Source organism: Eleginops maclovinus, chromosome 7 (genome assembly GCF_036324505.1).
Source record: "Eleginops maclovinus isolate JMC-PN-2008 ecotype Puerto Natales chromosome 7, JC_Emac_rtc_rv5, whole genome shotgun sequence".
Lineage (NCBI taxonomy): Eukaryota > Metazoa > Chordata > Actinopteri > Perciformes > Eleginopidae > Eleginops > Eleginops maclovinus.
Genome location: NC_086355.1, coordinates 26,513,069 through 26,528,917, shown reverse-complemented (window position 1 = coordinate 26,528,917; position 15,849 = coordinate 26,513,069). Strand labels below are relative to the sequence as shown.

General features: G+C 43.1%; 1 protein-coding gene across 1 annotated transcript in view; it reads left to right on the top strand.

Annotated features, from left to right (window-relative positions):
- The window catches only part of ubxn4 (UBX domain protein 4), a 37,907-nt gene extending 37,179 nt beyond the window's left edge, over positions 1 to 728 (top strand). Inside the window, exon 13 of the mRNA XM_063887231.1 lies at positions 210 to 728. Coding sequence (XP_063743301.1) covers positions 210 to 348 — 139 coding nt within the window. The 3' untranslated portion in view covers positions 349 to 728. The remainder of the gene's footprint in view (positions 1 to 209) is intronic.
- Positions 729 to 15,849: the final 15,121 nt, after the last annotated feature.

Below are 15,849 nucleotides of genomic sequence, written 5' to 3'. Positions count from 1 at the left end.
GGCATGCAGAAAAATGTGTAACATATTCCAAAGGAAACAACTCAATTATATCTTTGCACCAGCCTTAAAGAGATGGGCCCTTATAGTCCAGTGCAGTTCACACTTCATAAAACAAACTGAGGCACAACCTTCTTGGTTGGTGGTACAGCATTCTCCTCAGGTTGATCTATAAGTGTGTGTGTGTGTGTGTGTGTTCATCTTCCACTCAGAGAAACTCTCCCCAAGCACACTGCGGAGAAGCGGCCCAAAGACTTCAGGAAAGATGGTAAGATCTGCAGGCTGAGGAACCAGGAGGACAGCGAGGATGAGAACAACACCTGGAACGGGAACTCCACCCAGCAGATGTAGCGCCGCAGCAGCTGTTTGACATCTTAAAATGTTGCTTTTGCACTTGGGGCTGATCTTTCTGTTCTCTCCTGCTCTCCCTGTGTACCTGGCCTACGCCCCAACCCCCCCCCAATAATAATAATAATCAGCAGTGTTGTGTGTTGATTATGACATGATTGTGTCTCTTAACCCGGCTCAGGCTACAGCAGCACCTTCCGATGTTTGTAGAGGACAGACCAGTTCTGTGAAGAGTGAACAAACAAGAACATGTGAACTGAGCCAGCTTTCACATTATGTCATGGCGTGGAATGAAGACATGTTTGTTTGAGATGTATAACATATTTCCTCGTTCAACCTGCAAAAAATAAAATGAAAGCAGTCTGTTTTCCCATGATCCATTACATTGTTGTTTTTTTTGTTAAAGATTTTTTACACGTGTGAACTTATCCAGGTCAACGTGATGTCATCGTCATTCAAACCTGGAGATTCTTTGATCTAGCATTGTTACTAGATATTACAATTTGAGCCAATGGAAATGGTCATGTGAAGCTACGTCCGTTTGTGATGATTCCGACACAGCTGGATCGTCCGACAGCAGCCAGCTCTGCCCCCGTTTCATTCACACAAAATGCCACCCCCCACCTGCTGCTTATGTTATTACACATTTACTGACATAACATTTGTAGTAGACCCAGATAAATAAAATAAGAAGTCATTTTCAAAAAAAGATAAAAGCCATTGTTAAAAATGTATAAACGAACAATAGTTTGATTAGTATGGCACATTAGAAGAAAAAGAGATGTTATCTAAAAAAAAAACAGTTTGATTGACATTCCCTGGATTACAAAGTGTGTGTGTGTGTGTGTGTGTGTGTGTGTGTGTGTGTGTGTGTGTGTGTGTGTGTGTGTGTGTGTGTGTGTGTGTGTGTGTGTGTGTGTGTGTGTGTGTGTGTGTGGCAAATGAGCATTTTAAATTCTACTTTATCACTGCATTTTGGCAGCTGAATTAAGGGCTAATCAGGTCAGTGACAAACTAACAGCTGAAACCCATGAAGGTCATTTAGGAAGAAGGTACCAGGGCTATATACGTTTCGGATAGAAAGAGGTTTAACTTCACCAAAGACAAGATGTCCAAGGATTGTTTGTGCAACTGCAGTATATAATATGCTTCTGCAAGAGCAGGAGCGCTCAAGGCGCATTTAAGATCAAAAAATGGGCAGAGCTTAGTAAAAGTTTGGTGCTTAAGGTAACAGTCATCTTTATTTTGCAGATGAATGTCGATCTGATCATGCTTTTTTAAATCCTCATGTGCCGCACCTTACTGTGTTCTTTGATGGCCAGAAGGACCTCATGCAGGACTACAGACTGGGGCGCCAGTGCCCGGAGGCCCTGCTGAGGATCCTGCCATCAAAGAGCACACAGGGCTGGTCACATGAGGTACATTTTTTAATCACTATTTATTGGTTGGCACTCAGCTTGTCCTACACTGTGGTGTCCCGTGCCTTTGGTGTCCCCAAGTCTACAGTCTGCAGACTGGTGCACACTGGAGTGGAAAAGATTGCAGCCTTTTTTCAGTAAGTCATCAAACTGCCCCCCCCTGGAGAACTGGAGGAGGTTGACCAAGCATTTGCAAGGCTGGCCAACAGCATAGTATTCTCCAGGTGTGTGGGGGGCATTGATGGCTGCCATGTTCGTATAAAGACCCCCCCAGGACCTCACGACCAGGATTACCTCAACAGAAAGCTCTTCCCATCCATACAATTGAAGGCAGTGTGTGAAGGGCTTCTTTATCAACACCTTTGTTGGGGATCCTGGCTCAGTCCATGACACCAGTGTCATGAAGATCAGTAGAATCTGCAGAGGCTCTGTATCCTCCCCCAGGTAAGGCTAAAGATTCTTGGTAATACATCAAAATCCAGCAATGACTTTCCGTATAATAAATATTTTCTCTTTTTTTTTTAAGGATTCTTCATTTTGGGTGATAGTGGCTACCCTTTGGCATGATGAAAACTAGGTTGAGATCGCTGTTCTTCAAGTCTCTGGAGGTCCACCACACCTTTTTCCCCTTAGTCATCACCACTTGTGCAGTCCTGCATATTATCTGCCTTGCAGCGGGCGACATCCTGGAGTCTGCAGAGGATGTTGGGGACATTGGTGTGGTCTGTAAAACTTGGGGACACGAACGCCTTGGGCACCACACTGTAGGAAAAGCTGTGTGCCTTCAAGAGACTGTTGTTGTTGTGTTTGTCATAAAGATTTTTGTGTATATAATATCATAGAAAGGCTTTTATCAAGCAGATTTTCAACATATTTTTATAAAAAAAGAACAATTTTGACAAACTGAAACTGAAAAGGAAAGATTAAAAAATCTTAGCAAAAACTTATGATAAAAACCAAATCATTTGTTTACACATTTTTCAAAAAGATCTAAAATCTTTAGCGCTCAAAGCGCTCATGCTCCTTCTCTGCCTCCTCTTTTAAAAATTCAAGGAGGGCCCCCCTACATGCCCTTTTCTTCTTGGCAGGCGGGGGACAGAGAGAGGTGGATGGCTCTTCATTCAGTGTAGTGCCAGGCTGCCCAGGATGCTTCTCTTCCTCACCTGCCTGGCCACAAGGAAAGGCCCCAACTCCACTGGATGAATAGCCAGTCCCACTGGGGGCCACGCCAGCCATAGGCTCATTTTCCTTGACACATGAGTCCATCGGACTGGAGGCTCCATCGAGGGCTGACTCCTGAGGGCCTCATGCATCAGGGAAAACCACGGCCATGTGGCTGCCGTGGCCTCTCCCTCATCTGTCACCGTCCCTGTAGGGGGGGGTTTTCAGCTCCTGGGAGAGAACAAGGGATGCATCAGTCAGATGAAGACACAATAGAAATAGCTGCATTGTATGTATCTAGAAATACAATATCTCACCTTTTATTTTTTATTTTTAAGTTGTCCCACTGTTTGGAGACTTGGTTGGGAGTAGGCAATTCAACCATCCCCATCTTCTACAGAACCTCTCTGGAGTAAAAAACGTGTAAACTTACAGCATCCTGCATGCAAAGTGTGATTACTGACAATAAGCTTCATGCATAATAATGACATTACACACTCAGGGTCACTTTGGTTTGTTCTCAACAGTGGTAACATTGATTATCATACCATGCAGCAAAACAGCATTGTCAAAAAACTGATGTAAAACTGAAGCTCACCCCCAGGCCTTCCTGGCTGTGAATCTCTTGCCCGTGAACAGGTGGTCTTTTTCTGCCCTGTGATTGATCAGGGCTTTTGTTTGGGCCTCTGTCCCTGTTTATTGAGACATATTTTATATGTCAGCAGAAAATATAAAGTGTTAAATAACAGAAATATATAATACAGTCAAGACTGCCCTCCATGATGATTCAGGGAGAGCAGTTGCAAATGATAAGGGAGAGATTCTACTGGCTAAGAATGTTTCAAGAAATCAAGGTGTGGTGTGAGCAGTGTGAAAGAGGCTGTCTCAGGAAGACCCCTACTGCAGGCTTCAGGGCTGCCCTGGTCAGTATTCACAGGAGTGCCCCCATGGAGCTGGTGTGTGTGGACTTCCTGACTCTGGAGAAGTCCAAAGGTGGCATAGAAAAGGTGCTTGTGATTACAGACCACTTTTATGGCTATACCCAGGCCTACCCGACAAAAAGCCTCTACATTGGCTAAAACACTGTGGAAAACCTTTTTCTACCGGTTTGGGTTACCTGCAAAGCTGCATCCGGACCAAGGGCGCAACTTCGAAAGTACTGTCCTGAAGGAGCTGTGTAAGTTCACTGGCTTCACAAAGACTCATACGACACCTTACCACCCCCAAGGCACCACCGAAAAGTTAAACCGGACCCACATGAACATGCTGGAGTCCTTGTCACAGTGTGTCATGTGGAGGGACGGCAGAAACTGGGAGAAAGATGGCAGGCATGTCCATACATTGTGGTGAAGACACGACTCAACTCACCCGTGTACGTTGTACGATTAGAGGACAGTGAAATAGAGAGGGTGGTGCACCGCAACCTCCTGACACAGTGTATGTTCCTTCCAGGGGAACAGGCTGGTGAAGTGATGGGAGAACAAGTTGAAGCGGATGCAGCAAACGACTGTGAGATTGATCACACAGAGGAAGTTGGGGAGAGTGTTGGACCTGGGACGCCAGAGGTACATGATGAGCACACACAAATGGAGGAAGTTGATGTGGATGAAGAACAAATGGATGAAGAACATGAGGAAAGTACGACTGTGAGTGACGCCAAAACACCTGACAAGTCCAAGGCTCCTAGGAAAAATCCACCGACAAATCGATGTCCCCCGAAGAGTCCTGTGAGTTACAAGTCCTGACATCGGAAGGGGACCAGAAGAGGACAGAAACGGGATGGAAGTTGTGGCAAAGGCTAAAGCGAGAAGAGCAGCAGGATATGTGTGATACAATCAAGCCACAACATTCTGATGGATAGAACTTTTGACACGCACACACTTATAATAAATATATATCTATATCTAGATATATATATATATAGATCTATATATATATATAGATATATATATACAGTGGTATGCAAAAGTTTGGGCACCCCTTAGGAAAACCACTGCATCAGTTTGTCACTTGCTGAGCTTTTGAAGCAGCAACTTCATTTTAACATATGTTATACCTTATGGTAACAGAAACATCTCAGTAGTGAAATAACTTTTATTGGTCAAACAGAAACATGTTTATGTGCATTCAAACAAAAATAGGCATGTGCATAAATTTGGGCACCCCTAAGAAATAATTCCATTAATATTTAGTATTGCCTCCTTTTGCTGCAATAACGGCCTGTAGACGCCTCCTGTAGCCACAGACAAGTCCCTTAAGCCTGGCAGGTGGTATTTTGGCCCATTCTTCCACACAAAACGTCTCCAGTTCAGTCAGGTTTCTTGGCCTCCGTGCATGGACAGCCTTCTTCAAATAAATCCATACATTTTCAATGATGTTAAGGTCTGGGGACTGGGATGGCCATTCCAGAACATTGTACCTGTGCTTCTGCATGAATTCCTTGGTGGATTTTGATCGGTGCTTAGGATCATTGTCCTGCTGAAAAATCCAACCCCGGCGTAGCTTCAACTTTGTGACTGACTCTAGAACATTCTTGTCAAGAATCTCCTGGTACTGTAAGGAATTCATGTGGCCCTCAACTTTAACAAGTTTTCCAGTACCTGTGCTAGCCACACAGCCCCATAACATGATAGATCCTCCACCAAATTTTACAGTGGGCAACAAGTTCTTTTCATTGAATGCAGTGTGTTTTTTTTGCCATGCATACCTGTTCATGTTATGACCAAATAACTCAATCTTGGTCTCATCTGACCACAGTATTTTGTTCCAAAATGCTTCTGGCTTGTCCAGATGTGCTTTTGCATACCTCATGCGACTCTTCTTGTGATTAACACTCAGGAAAGGCTTTTTGCACATCACCCTTCCAATGAGCTCTTCCTGGTGCAAAGTACGCTGGATTGTGGAACGGTGAACAACTACACCATCAGCAGCCAGATGTTGTTGTAGTTCTCTGGAGGTGGTCTGTGGCTTCTCTGTGACCATTTTCACCATCCTTCGCCTGTGCCTTTCCCCTATTTTTGTCGGCCTACCACATCTTTCCTTCACACGGACTGTTCCTGTGGCCTTCCATTTCACAACTACGTTTCTGACTGTGGAGACAGACAGTTTAAACCTGTCAGATAATTTTTTGTACCCTTCTCCTAATTTATAATGTTGGATTATCTTAGCTTTCAGGTCAGTGGAGAGTTGTTTTGAGGTCCCCATCTTGCCACTCCCTAAGAAAGAACCTAGGCCAGGCACAGCCAGCTATTACCTATGTTAAATAGCCTTTTTCATGATTGGTTCCACCTGTCTTTGTAATTGAAGGTCTAATGAGCTAATCAAAGCAATTTTGTGCAGCAACCTGTCAGCTATAAATCCGTACAGGTGTTGAAATGAATGCTATTTATAAGGGTGCCCAAACTTTTGCACATCCCATTTTTTGCATTTTATTTTATTATAATAAAACTATGTAATGCTACCCTAAGAATTTTGGTCTGGAAAACACTAAAACGTCTACATCTTTGTAGGAAAACAAATGTTGTTGCTGTGATCTTCTATTATAAAGGAAAAGCAAATTGTCATGAAATCTCAGAGGGGTGCCCAAACTTTTGCATGCCACTGTATATAGATCTATATATATACAGTGGGGAGAACAAGCATTTGATACACTGCTGATTTTGCAGGTTTTCCCACTTACAAAGCATGTAGAAGTCTGTATTTTTTATCATAGGTAATCTTCAACTGTGAGAGACGGAATCTAAAACAAAAATCCAGAAAATCACATCGTATGATTTTTAAGTAATTATTTTGCATTTTACTGCATGACATACAGTGGGGCAAAAAAGTATTTAGTCAGCCACCAATTGTGCAAGTTCTCCCATTTAAAAAGATGAGAGAGGCCTGTAATTTTTATCATAGGTATACCTCAACTATGAGAGACAGAATGGGGAAAAAAATCCAGAAAATCACATTGTCTGATTTTCAAAGAATTAATTTCAAATGATTGTGGAAAATAAGTATTTGGTCAATAACAAAAGTTCATCTCAATACTTTGTTATATACCCTTTGTTGGCAATGACAGAGGTCAAACGTTTTCTGTAAGTCTGTAAGGTTTCCACACACTGTTGCTGGTATTTTGGCCCATTCCTTCATGCAGATCTCCTCTAAAGCAGTGATGTTTTGGGGCTGTCGCTGGGCAACACAGACTTTCAACTCCCTCCAAAGATTTTCTATGGGGTTGAGATCTGGAGACTGGCTAGGCCACTCCAGGACCTTGAAATGCTTCTTACGAAGCCACTCCTTCGTTGCCCTGGCGGTGTGTTTGGGATCATTGTCATGCTGAAAGACCCAGCCACGCTTCATCTTCAGTGCCCTTGCTGATGGAAGGAGGTTTTCACTCAAAATCTCACGATACATGGCCCCATTCATTCTTTCCTTTACACGGATCAGTCGTCCTGGTCCCTTTGCAGAAAAGCAGCCCCAAAGCATGATGTTTCCACCCCCATGCTTCACAGTAGGTATGGTGTTCTTTGGATGCAACTCTGCATTCTTTCTCCTCCAAACACGACGAGTTGAGTTTTTACCAAAAAGTTCTATTTTGGTTTCATCTGACCATATGACATTCTCCCAATCCTCTTCTGGATCATACAAATGCCCTCTAGCAAACTTCAGACGGGCCTGGACATGTACTGGCTTAAGCAGGGGGACACGTCTGGAACTGCAGGATTTAAGTCCCTGGCGGCGTAGTGTGTTACTGATGGTAGCCTCTGTTACTTTGGTCCCAGCTCTCTGCAGGTCATTCACTAGGTCCCCCCGTGTGGTTCTGGGATTTTTTCTCACCGTTCTTGTGATCATTTTGACCCCACGGGGTGAGATCTTGCGTGGAGCCCCAGATCGAGGGAGATTAGCAGTGGTCTTGTATGTCTTCCATTTTCTAATAATTGCTCCCACAGTTGATTTCTTCACACCAAGCTGCTTACCTATTGCAGATTCAGTTTTCCCAGCCTGGTGCAGGTCTACAATTTTGTCTCTGGTCTCCTTTGACAGCTCTTTGGTCTTGGCCATAGTGGAGTTTGGAGTATGACTGTTTGAGGTTGTGGACAGGTGTCTTTTGTACTGATAACGAGTTCAAAAAGGTGCCATTAATACAGGTAACGAGTGGAGGACAGAGGAGCCTCTTAAAGAAGAAGTTACAGGTCTGTGAGAGCCAGAAATCTTGCTTGTTTGTAGGTGACCAAATACTTATTTTACCGAGGAATTTACCAATTAATTCATTAAAAATCAGACAATGTGATTTCCTGGATTTTTTTTTCTCATTCTGTCTCTCATAGTTGAAGTGTACCTATGATAAAAATGACAGGCCTCTCTCATCTTCTTAAATGGGAGAACTTGCACAATTGGTGGCTGACTAAATACTTTTTTGCCCCACTGTAAGTATCTGATACATCAGAAAAACAGAACTTAATATTTGGTACAGAGACCTTTGTTTGCAATTACTGAGATCAGATGTTTCCTGTAGTTCTTGACCAGGTATGCACACACTGCAGCAGGGATTTGGGCCCACTCCTCCATACAGATCTTCTCCAGATCCTTCAGGTTTCGGGGCTGTCACTGGGCAATACGGACTTTCAGCTCCCTCCAAAGATTTTCTATTGGGTTCAGGTCTGGAGACTGGCTAGGCCACTCCAGGACCTTGAGATGCTTCTTACGGAGCCACTCCTTAGTTGCCCTGGCTGTGTGTTTTGGGTCGTTGTCCTGCCGGAAGACCCAGCCACGACCCATCTTCAATGCTCTTACTGAGGGAAAGAGGTTGTTGGCCAACATCTCGCGATACATGGCCCCATCCATCTTCCCCTCAATACGGGGCAGTCGTCCTGTCCCCTTTGCAGAAAAGCATCCCCAAAGAATGATGTTTCCACCTCCATGCTTCACGGTTGGGATGGTGTTCTTTGGGTTGTACTCATCCTTGTTCTTCCTCCAAACACGGCGAGTGGAGTTTAGACCAAAAAGCGCTATTTTTGTCTCATCAGACCACATGACCTTCTCCCATTCCCCCTCTGGATCATCCAGATAGTCATCGGCAAACTTCAGACGGGCCAGGACATGCGCTGGCTTGAGCAGGGGGACCTTGCGTGCGCTGCAGGATTTTAATCCATGACGGTGTAATGTGTTACTAATGGTTTTCTTTGAGACTGTGGTCCCAGCTCTCTTCAGGTCATTGACCAGGTCCTGCCTTGTAGTTCTGGTGCTGATCCCTCACTTTCCTCATGATCATTGATGCCCCACGAGGTGAGATCTTGCATGGAGCCCCAGACCGAGGGAGATTGACCGTCATCTTGAATTTCTTCCATTTTCTAATAATTGTGCCAACAATTGTTGCCTTCTCACCACGCTGCTTGCCTATTGTCCTGTAGCCCATCCCAGGTCTACAATGTTATCCCTGATGTCCTTACACAGCTCTTTGGTCTTGGCCACTATTGAGAGTGTGGAGTCTGTTTGATTGAGTGTGTGGACAGGTCTCTTTTATACAGGTAACAAGTTCTAACAGGTGCAGTTAATACAAGTAATGAGTGGAGAGCAGGAGCGCTTCTTAAAGAAACACACTAACAGGTCTGTGAGAGCCGGAATTCTTACTGGTTGGTAGGTGATCAAATACTTATGTCATGCAATAAAATGCAAATTAATTATTCAAAAAATTATACACTGAGATTTTCTGGATTTTTGTTTTAGATTCCATCTCTCACAGTTGAAGAGTACCTATGATGAAAAATACAGACCTCTGCGTGATTTGTTTGATAAATATATAACAGTCATACACCAAGTTTATTTATTTTAAGTGTTTAAATGTTTTGCCTTTAATGGCCTTTGTTGTTTTATGTTTGGTATGATGGCTGGGACTCCATCAATAAAAGAAGTGGTTGAATCCTTGACAGGCCACTAAGTGTTGCTGTTGTGCAGCTAATGATTGTTGTCTGGACCCGTCTTGTTCTAAAAAAGTTTGAACCGGAAACCAAGCTGCAGCGAGAGGGTCAGTGGTGGTGGGCAGGTGTGCCTTCTTTTAAAAGAGTGGAGGAGGTTAGTGGTTTTAATGTTTGCATTCACTCCATGCAAGGTGAGGGATGTTAGTTGTTGCGGTACATTTCATACATTGTGGAGTTAAAAGCGCCCAAACAATGAATTTGTGTTGCTAATGGGTTGGTTGAGATGTTTATTTACCTGTTTGTGTATGTTTGGCAAGGGGATGTTTCTGTTTTGTTTGTTAATTTAGTTGCTTTTAATTTTCTAGCATGTAGCTAATGTTTGCTTTCACTCTATGCAAGGTGGATGAAGAAGAGCTGCCGTTGTGAATGAATAAATCACAGCTAAGCCTTAGCGTCCTAACCGGAATCCCGATCTGCTGTGTCTTTGTTGTTCAGATATGTGACCCTTGTGAGATGTCTTCTGTCTAAAACAGTGGTTCTTAACCTGGCTTCGATCGAACCCCAGGGGTTCGGTGAGTCAGTCTCAGGGGTTCGGCGGAGGTCAAGACACACACCCGACTCATATGATTCGTGATGACACGCCCCGCTTGGCCATCACTGGCTGCAGGTGATCACACTACATCGCTTGGCCTATCTGTGCTGCAGGGAATTTGGTGCGCTCAGTAGTCGACTTGTGACTGTCGTGATGGTACGTTGTGTGATTTCTTTCTTAATATTTGAATCCCTTCATACTAATTATGTCGAGCAAAAAAAGAAAGTGGTCGGACGAATATGTACAATATGGATTCACATGTATAACGGAACGTGATGGGAGTCAGCTTCCTAACTACATGATTTGCATCTGATTTGCATGATCTGGTTTTGGTGCGCTAGTGAAAGCCGATGCACCACACATCATTGTTACGCATTGTATTCTGCACAGGCATGCGTTGGCAACAAAAACCTCGCCTCCAAAACTGGCAGAAGTATTAAAAATTGTAGTGGAATGGGTGAACTATGTGCAAAATAGTGCTCTGAGGCACCGCATCTTCAGTGAGCTGTGTAAAGAAATGGGCTCTGAATTCGAGGTACTTCTGTACCATTCTAGCGTTCGTGGGTATCCCGGGGACAGGTGCTGAATCGTGTTTTTGCGATGCGTGTGGAATTAGCCCTGTTTTTGCAAGAGCACCAACATTGTCATGCAGATTGCTTCAAATATTCTGAGTTCATTCTCATTTTAGCGTACATGGCTGATATCTTCGCAGCTCTCAATCGTCTCAATCAGCAGATGCAGGGCGGTGGAGTCAACATCATCGAAGCGGAAGAGAACCTGAAGGCTTTTCAAAAAAAGCTTTCGTTATGGAAACGACGACCAGAGAACGATAACTTCGCAAACTTTCCCCTGCTGGACGACTGTGTAAGTAAGATCGAAGATGTGTCTGGAATTGGAGACATTTCTGTACCCGCGGAACTGAAGCAAGCAATTGCCACGCACTTGGATGAGCTTGCAAAGTCTCTCAACGGATACTTCCCTACAAGAGAGTCATATCCAGCATGGGGGAGACAGCCGTTCACGTTTGGTGTTGAGACAGCAGATGTCAATGATGAATACCTCGACGAAATCATTGAAATTCAACAGAGCCAGGTTCAACAGCAACTCTTCAGAACAACTATTCTTTGCGAGCAATCCTTTTCGAGGATGCTGGACATAAAAACGAAGAAAAGGAAGAGACTTTGTTGCGAAAATGACATGAGAGTGGCACTTGCCAAGGTGAAGCCGCGCATTTCTGAACTGGTCTCTCAAAGGCAACAGCAGAAGTCACACTGATTTGCAGTAAGTATTCATTATTGTGTTTTTGTGTGAAAATCATGTTTTGCTGGTTTTGTTCTTTGAACACAGTGATGTTGATGCATGGTTCATTTTGTGCACCAGTAAAACATATACCTATGTTTTGAATTTGAAAAAATTATATTTTATTTTTCCAATAAAGAAGGGTTCGGTGAACGCGCATATGAAACTGGTGGGGTTCAGTACCTCCAACAAGGTTAAGAACCACTGGTGTAAAACGACTTCAGGAGCTGATCAGGGTTGTGGTAACAGCAGGTTTATTCCGCATCTGCATTCATAACAAAAAATAGGGTAGAACCTTCATCACGTGGGCAACAGCGCATGGTCTGTCTCAACGTAAATCCTCCGTTGCTTTTTTATTACCCATCCCTACGTCTTTTACACTAAGTACAATACAAATGGTGATCGTATAGTGGATTAAACTCAGTCAACTCAATAAAATAAATGAAAGAAAACAGAACTTGTCCCCCTCTTAATTAGGTAAGGATAAGATTCAAGATTCAAGAAGCTTTATTTATCCCGAGCGAAATTGAGGTGCAACAGTTCAATACAATACAAAGAAGGAAGGAGAAATATACACTCAATATAACTAAACTACTAAATATACACTAAATATACATCAAATATTACTAAATATAAACTAAAATAACTAAGTATAAACTAAGTATAACTAAATATAAACTAAATGTATCAACAATAAGAGCAGCTTTGCAAATATGAAATAGTGAAATAGTTACAGTAACTACGTAGGTATATACAATATACAACAATACGTATAGTGCAAATGGCAGTACAGTAATAAGATAACTAATAAAACTAAGCTGAATACTAAATACTAAATAAAGTGACATGTGATACAAGACAATATTACAATAATGCAATTTCACACTAGATTGTTACCTTTTCCTTAGTATTTCACTTATTTAAAAATAACACAATACAAAACACAGTCAGCAAATAACCGGCAAACGTAACTAATTTGCATAATTCACATTATAGAGCAACATACCTGCATTCATAACAAAATAGGGTAGAAACTTCATCACGTGGGCAACAGCGCATGGTCTGTCTGGAAAGACGGCATCGCGTTAACAATTGCTAGCTACACAGTGGGGATTTTTACTAACACTAAAACACCTAAAACGTATGTTCAATCTTCACTAAAACGTGGCAAAATCATTCTGGGATTCACAATATCCAACCATGTGCAGCCAGCTGAACTTATACACTGTTATCAAGCAAGTTAACATCGTTTTGCCCACGGACATACGGACACGTTCCCTCAACGTAAATCCTCCGTTGCTTTGAAGATTACCCATCATCCTTTGCTATTTGTAATCATGCAGTTAAATCTTTATGACATCAGGTGGCGTAGTTGTCCCATTTAGCCGGATTTAAACTGAATCTTTTTAACTATGTGATGTATCACATATTTTTAACTAGATGATACATTGATAAATAAACAAACAGTATAAAACTGAGGAGTGAGTCCCTTGAGTTTAATGTGTTATCTTTACTTCACAAACTTTAGCCCTTGTGGGGGGTTCTCGCTCTGCAGTGGTCTGGTCTGATCAACCACGTTTTCATTTACAGTACATCATGTGGATGGCCGGGTGCATGTGCGTGGCTTACCTGGGGAAGATATGGCTCCAGGATGCACTATGGGAAGAAGGCAAGCTGGCAGAGGCAGTGTGATGCTCTGGGCAATATTCTGCTGGGATACCTTGGGTCCTGCCCAGGGGCGTCTCTGCATTAGGGACCGGTGGGGCCGGGCCCCACACCTAGTGGCCGCTGTGGCACAGTTCAAGACATGATCAATAATTCGATTTCCACTAACAACAAGTTATATATATGTATTTTATTTCGTAATTAACATTATTGCGTGTTTATCACATGATATGACATAATATGACAATGGTAGCGCTGTAACTCTCTGGTACATTCCAAATCACTTTCTGTACGTGTTGAGTAATGGTCGCGCTTCTCCTAGCAGTCTTCCTCAATGGGCATGGGGCTGGCCCCTCAGCCCCTGTTTAACTAGGTTAGCAGTCAAAAACACAGTGTGCTTGCGCAACGCCATTTCGATGATGAGCTGTGGGGCCAAATGAAAAATAATAGGAAATACGTCACATATTACCATCCACCGTTGATGCAGAATTCTGTACAGTTAGACCAATCAGAGTTATTTCTTTGATGAATTTTAATTTAAATGTTATAATTCAATAGTAATTTGTTAATTAACTTGGCCCGTGATAGGCAGAGACATTTTGTCAGTCCAAGTTTCTGTTCTGAAGTGGCAGGTGCCATTTTGTTCTTTGCTATTGAGTCAGACCTTTATAGTTGTATATTACTTACATTTCTTTTTTTGTGAGTTAGTTAAGTAATGTTAGTGAGTGTAGCTGAATTACCTAATCTTAGCAAACACTGCTCAACTTTACGGCTTGTTCGTCGTTGAGGCTGAGTGGGGTTTTTGCTAGTGGCTGCTGTTAGCCTAACCTAGTTAACATTAGCTGCGCTCCACTGGCACCTAGCCGTTCCCATTCTCATTGAGCTTGAAGGCGACGGAGGAGTTGTTCTGCCAGGTGCTAGGCGCACCGGAGAACCGGGAGCTGCCACTACCTCACCAGTCTCTGCTAGTGCGGCTGTTAACGTTCCATCTCCCATCTTGCTTGAGGACGAAGGAGTTGTGTCTGCCAGGTACTAGGCCCACCGGAAAACTGCCACTGGAGTCTTGTGGACTGAGTGCAATCGTGGTGAGTGAAGCTGCCTTGAGTTTCGGTAAGCAGTTTATTGGCAGTTGTTAAGTGCACACTATAACTGAGCAACTAAGGCTAAATCATCATTGGCTTTCTTTTTTTTAAAAACATGCCTGGAGGATTTTAGAGAAAGAGAACACAAGACACTTTTGGATAACGATGACATTATCAACCTCGCTCTTCTTCAATTCAAAACTCCGCCTTGTGTGTGGAACCGGTAATAATAAGGTAGGCCTATACCAGGGTGGGGATTTCATGGCGGCCTCGACGGCCGTGGCCATCATTGCCCCTCGGTCTGGCCGTGATTCCCCGAAAATAATTGTATGTCCTACGGCCATCATGGCCTTTGTGGCCCTGATACTGTTAAAATGTCGAAGTTGCTTTAAAAGCATTAGTGCAGTGGTCTGGTCTCTGAACTGCATTAGTCATTGTAGCTTGGATTGGTTGCATGCACATCATACGTAGCATCATTCAAGTCCATCTGCATCAGACGACATTGAACTTGAAAACGGGAGCGCAACTGAGAAAAACCGAGAAGAACAGACAACGAATATTCAGGAGCTAGAAAAGCTAGCTAGATATCGATAGACATATAGCTGACTTATTTAGTGTTTAACTTAATCAAATAATCTCTGTTTTACCAGTACCACAAACATCTCTGTTTTGTAGTACCACTTAACGTTAACGTAAGACAGGAAGCTGACTAACGTTAGCTGACTAGCTTGGTAGTTAGAAACTTATTAACTGGTTTGTGCTTTAGTATTGCCTAAGCTAATTACCTATAGCGTAGCTAGCTAGCTAGCTAGCCATCTCACTTTTTAACACTGCACCATCACCTTTTCAGAACAATGCCATGAATTAAGAGGTTGCAGCAACTGAACGAAAAACGTTTACGAGATGCGGCAGCAAAGTGCATGAGACTGGATGACTTCGTCAAACTGTGAGTTTTTAAAGTTGCCATTTCCATGGTTCAGCTACGGTTAGCTTAGCTAAATTCTCTCTCAGAGTGGGATTGAGTGAGTGAGTGTGAGAGCGAGAGGGTGAGTTGTATATTCCTTTGTACTGACGTATTTCTATAAATTTTCAATGAGTAAGGCTAGGCTAAATAAAATAAACACATTTGTATATATGTCTTAATGCTTTGCAGTAAGGCCAGTCAGGCTCAAGGATGTGCACAAGGACTGAGACAACAGGGGACAGAAGGAGAGGCACAGAGAGACATGCAGGGAAAAAGACAACAAGAGCCACAAGGAGAGACACAACGAGAAGCACAGTTGGAAAGTATGGAGAGACAACAAGAAGCAAAACGAGAGGCACAGTTGGAGAGTAGCTATTTGATATAGCATATACTGTGGCCTACTGTGAGCAGCCTTTCAGGC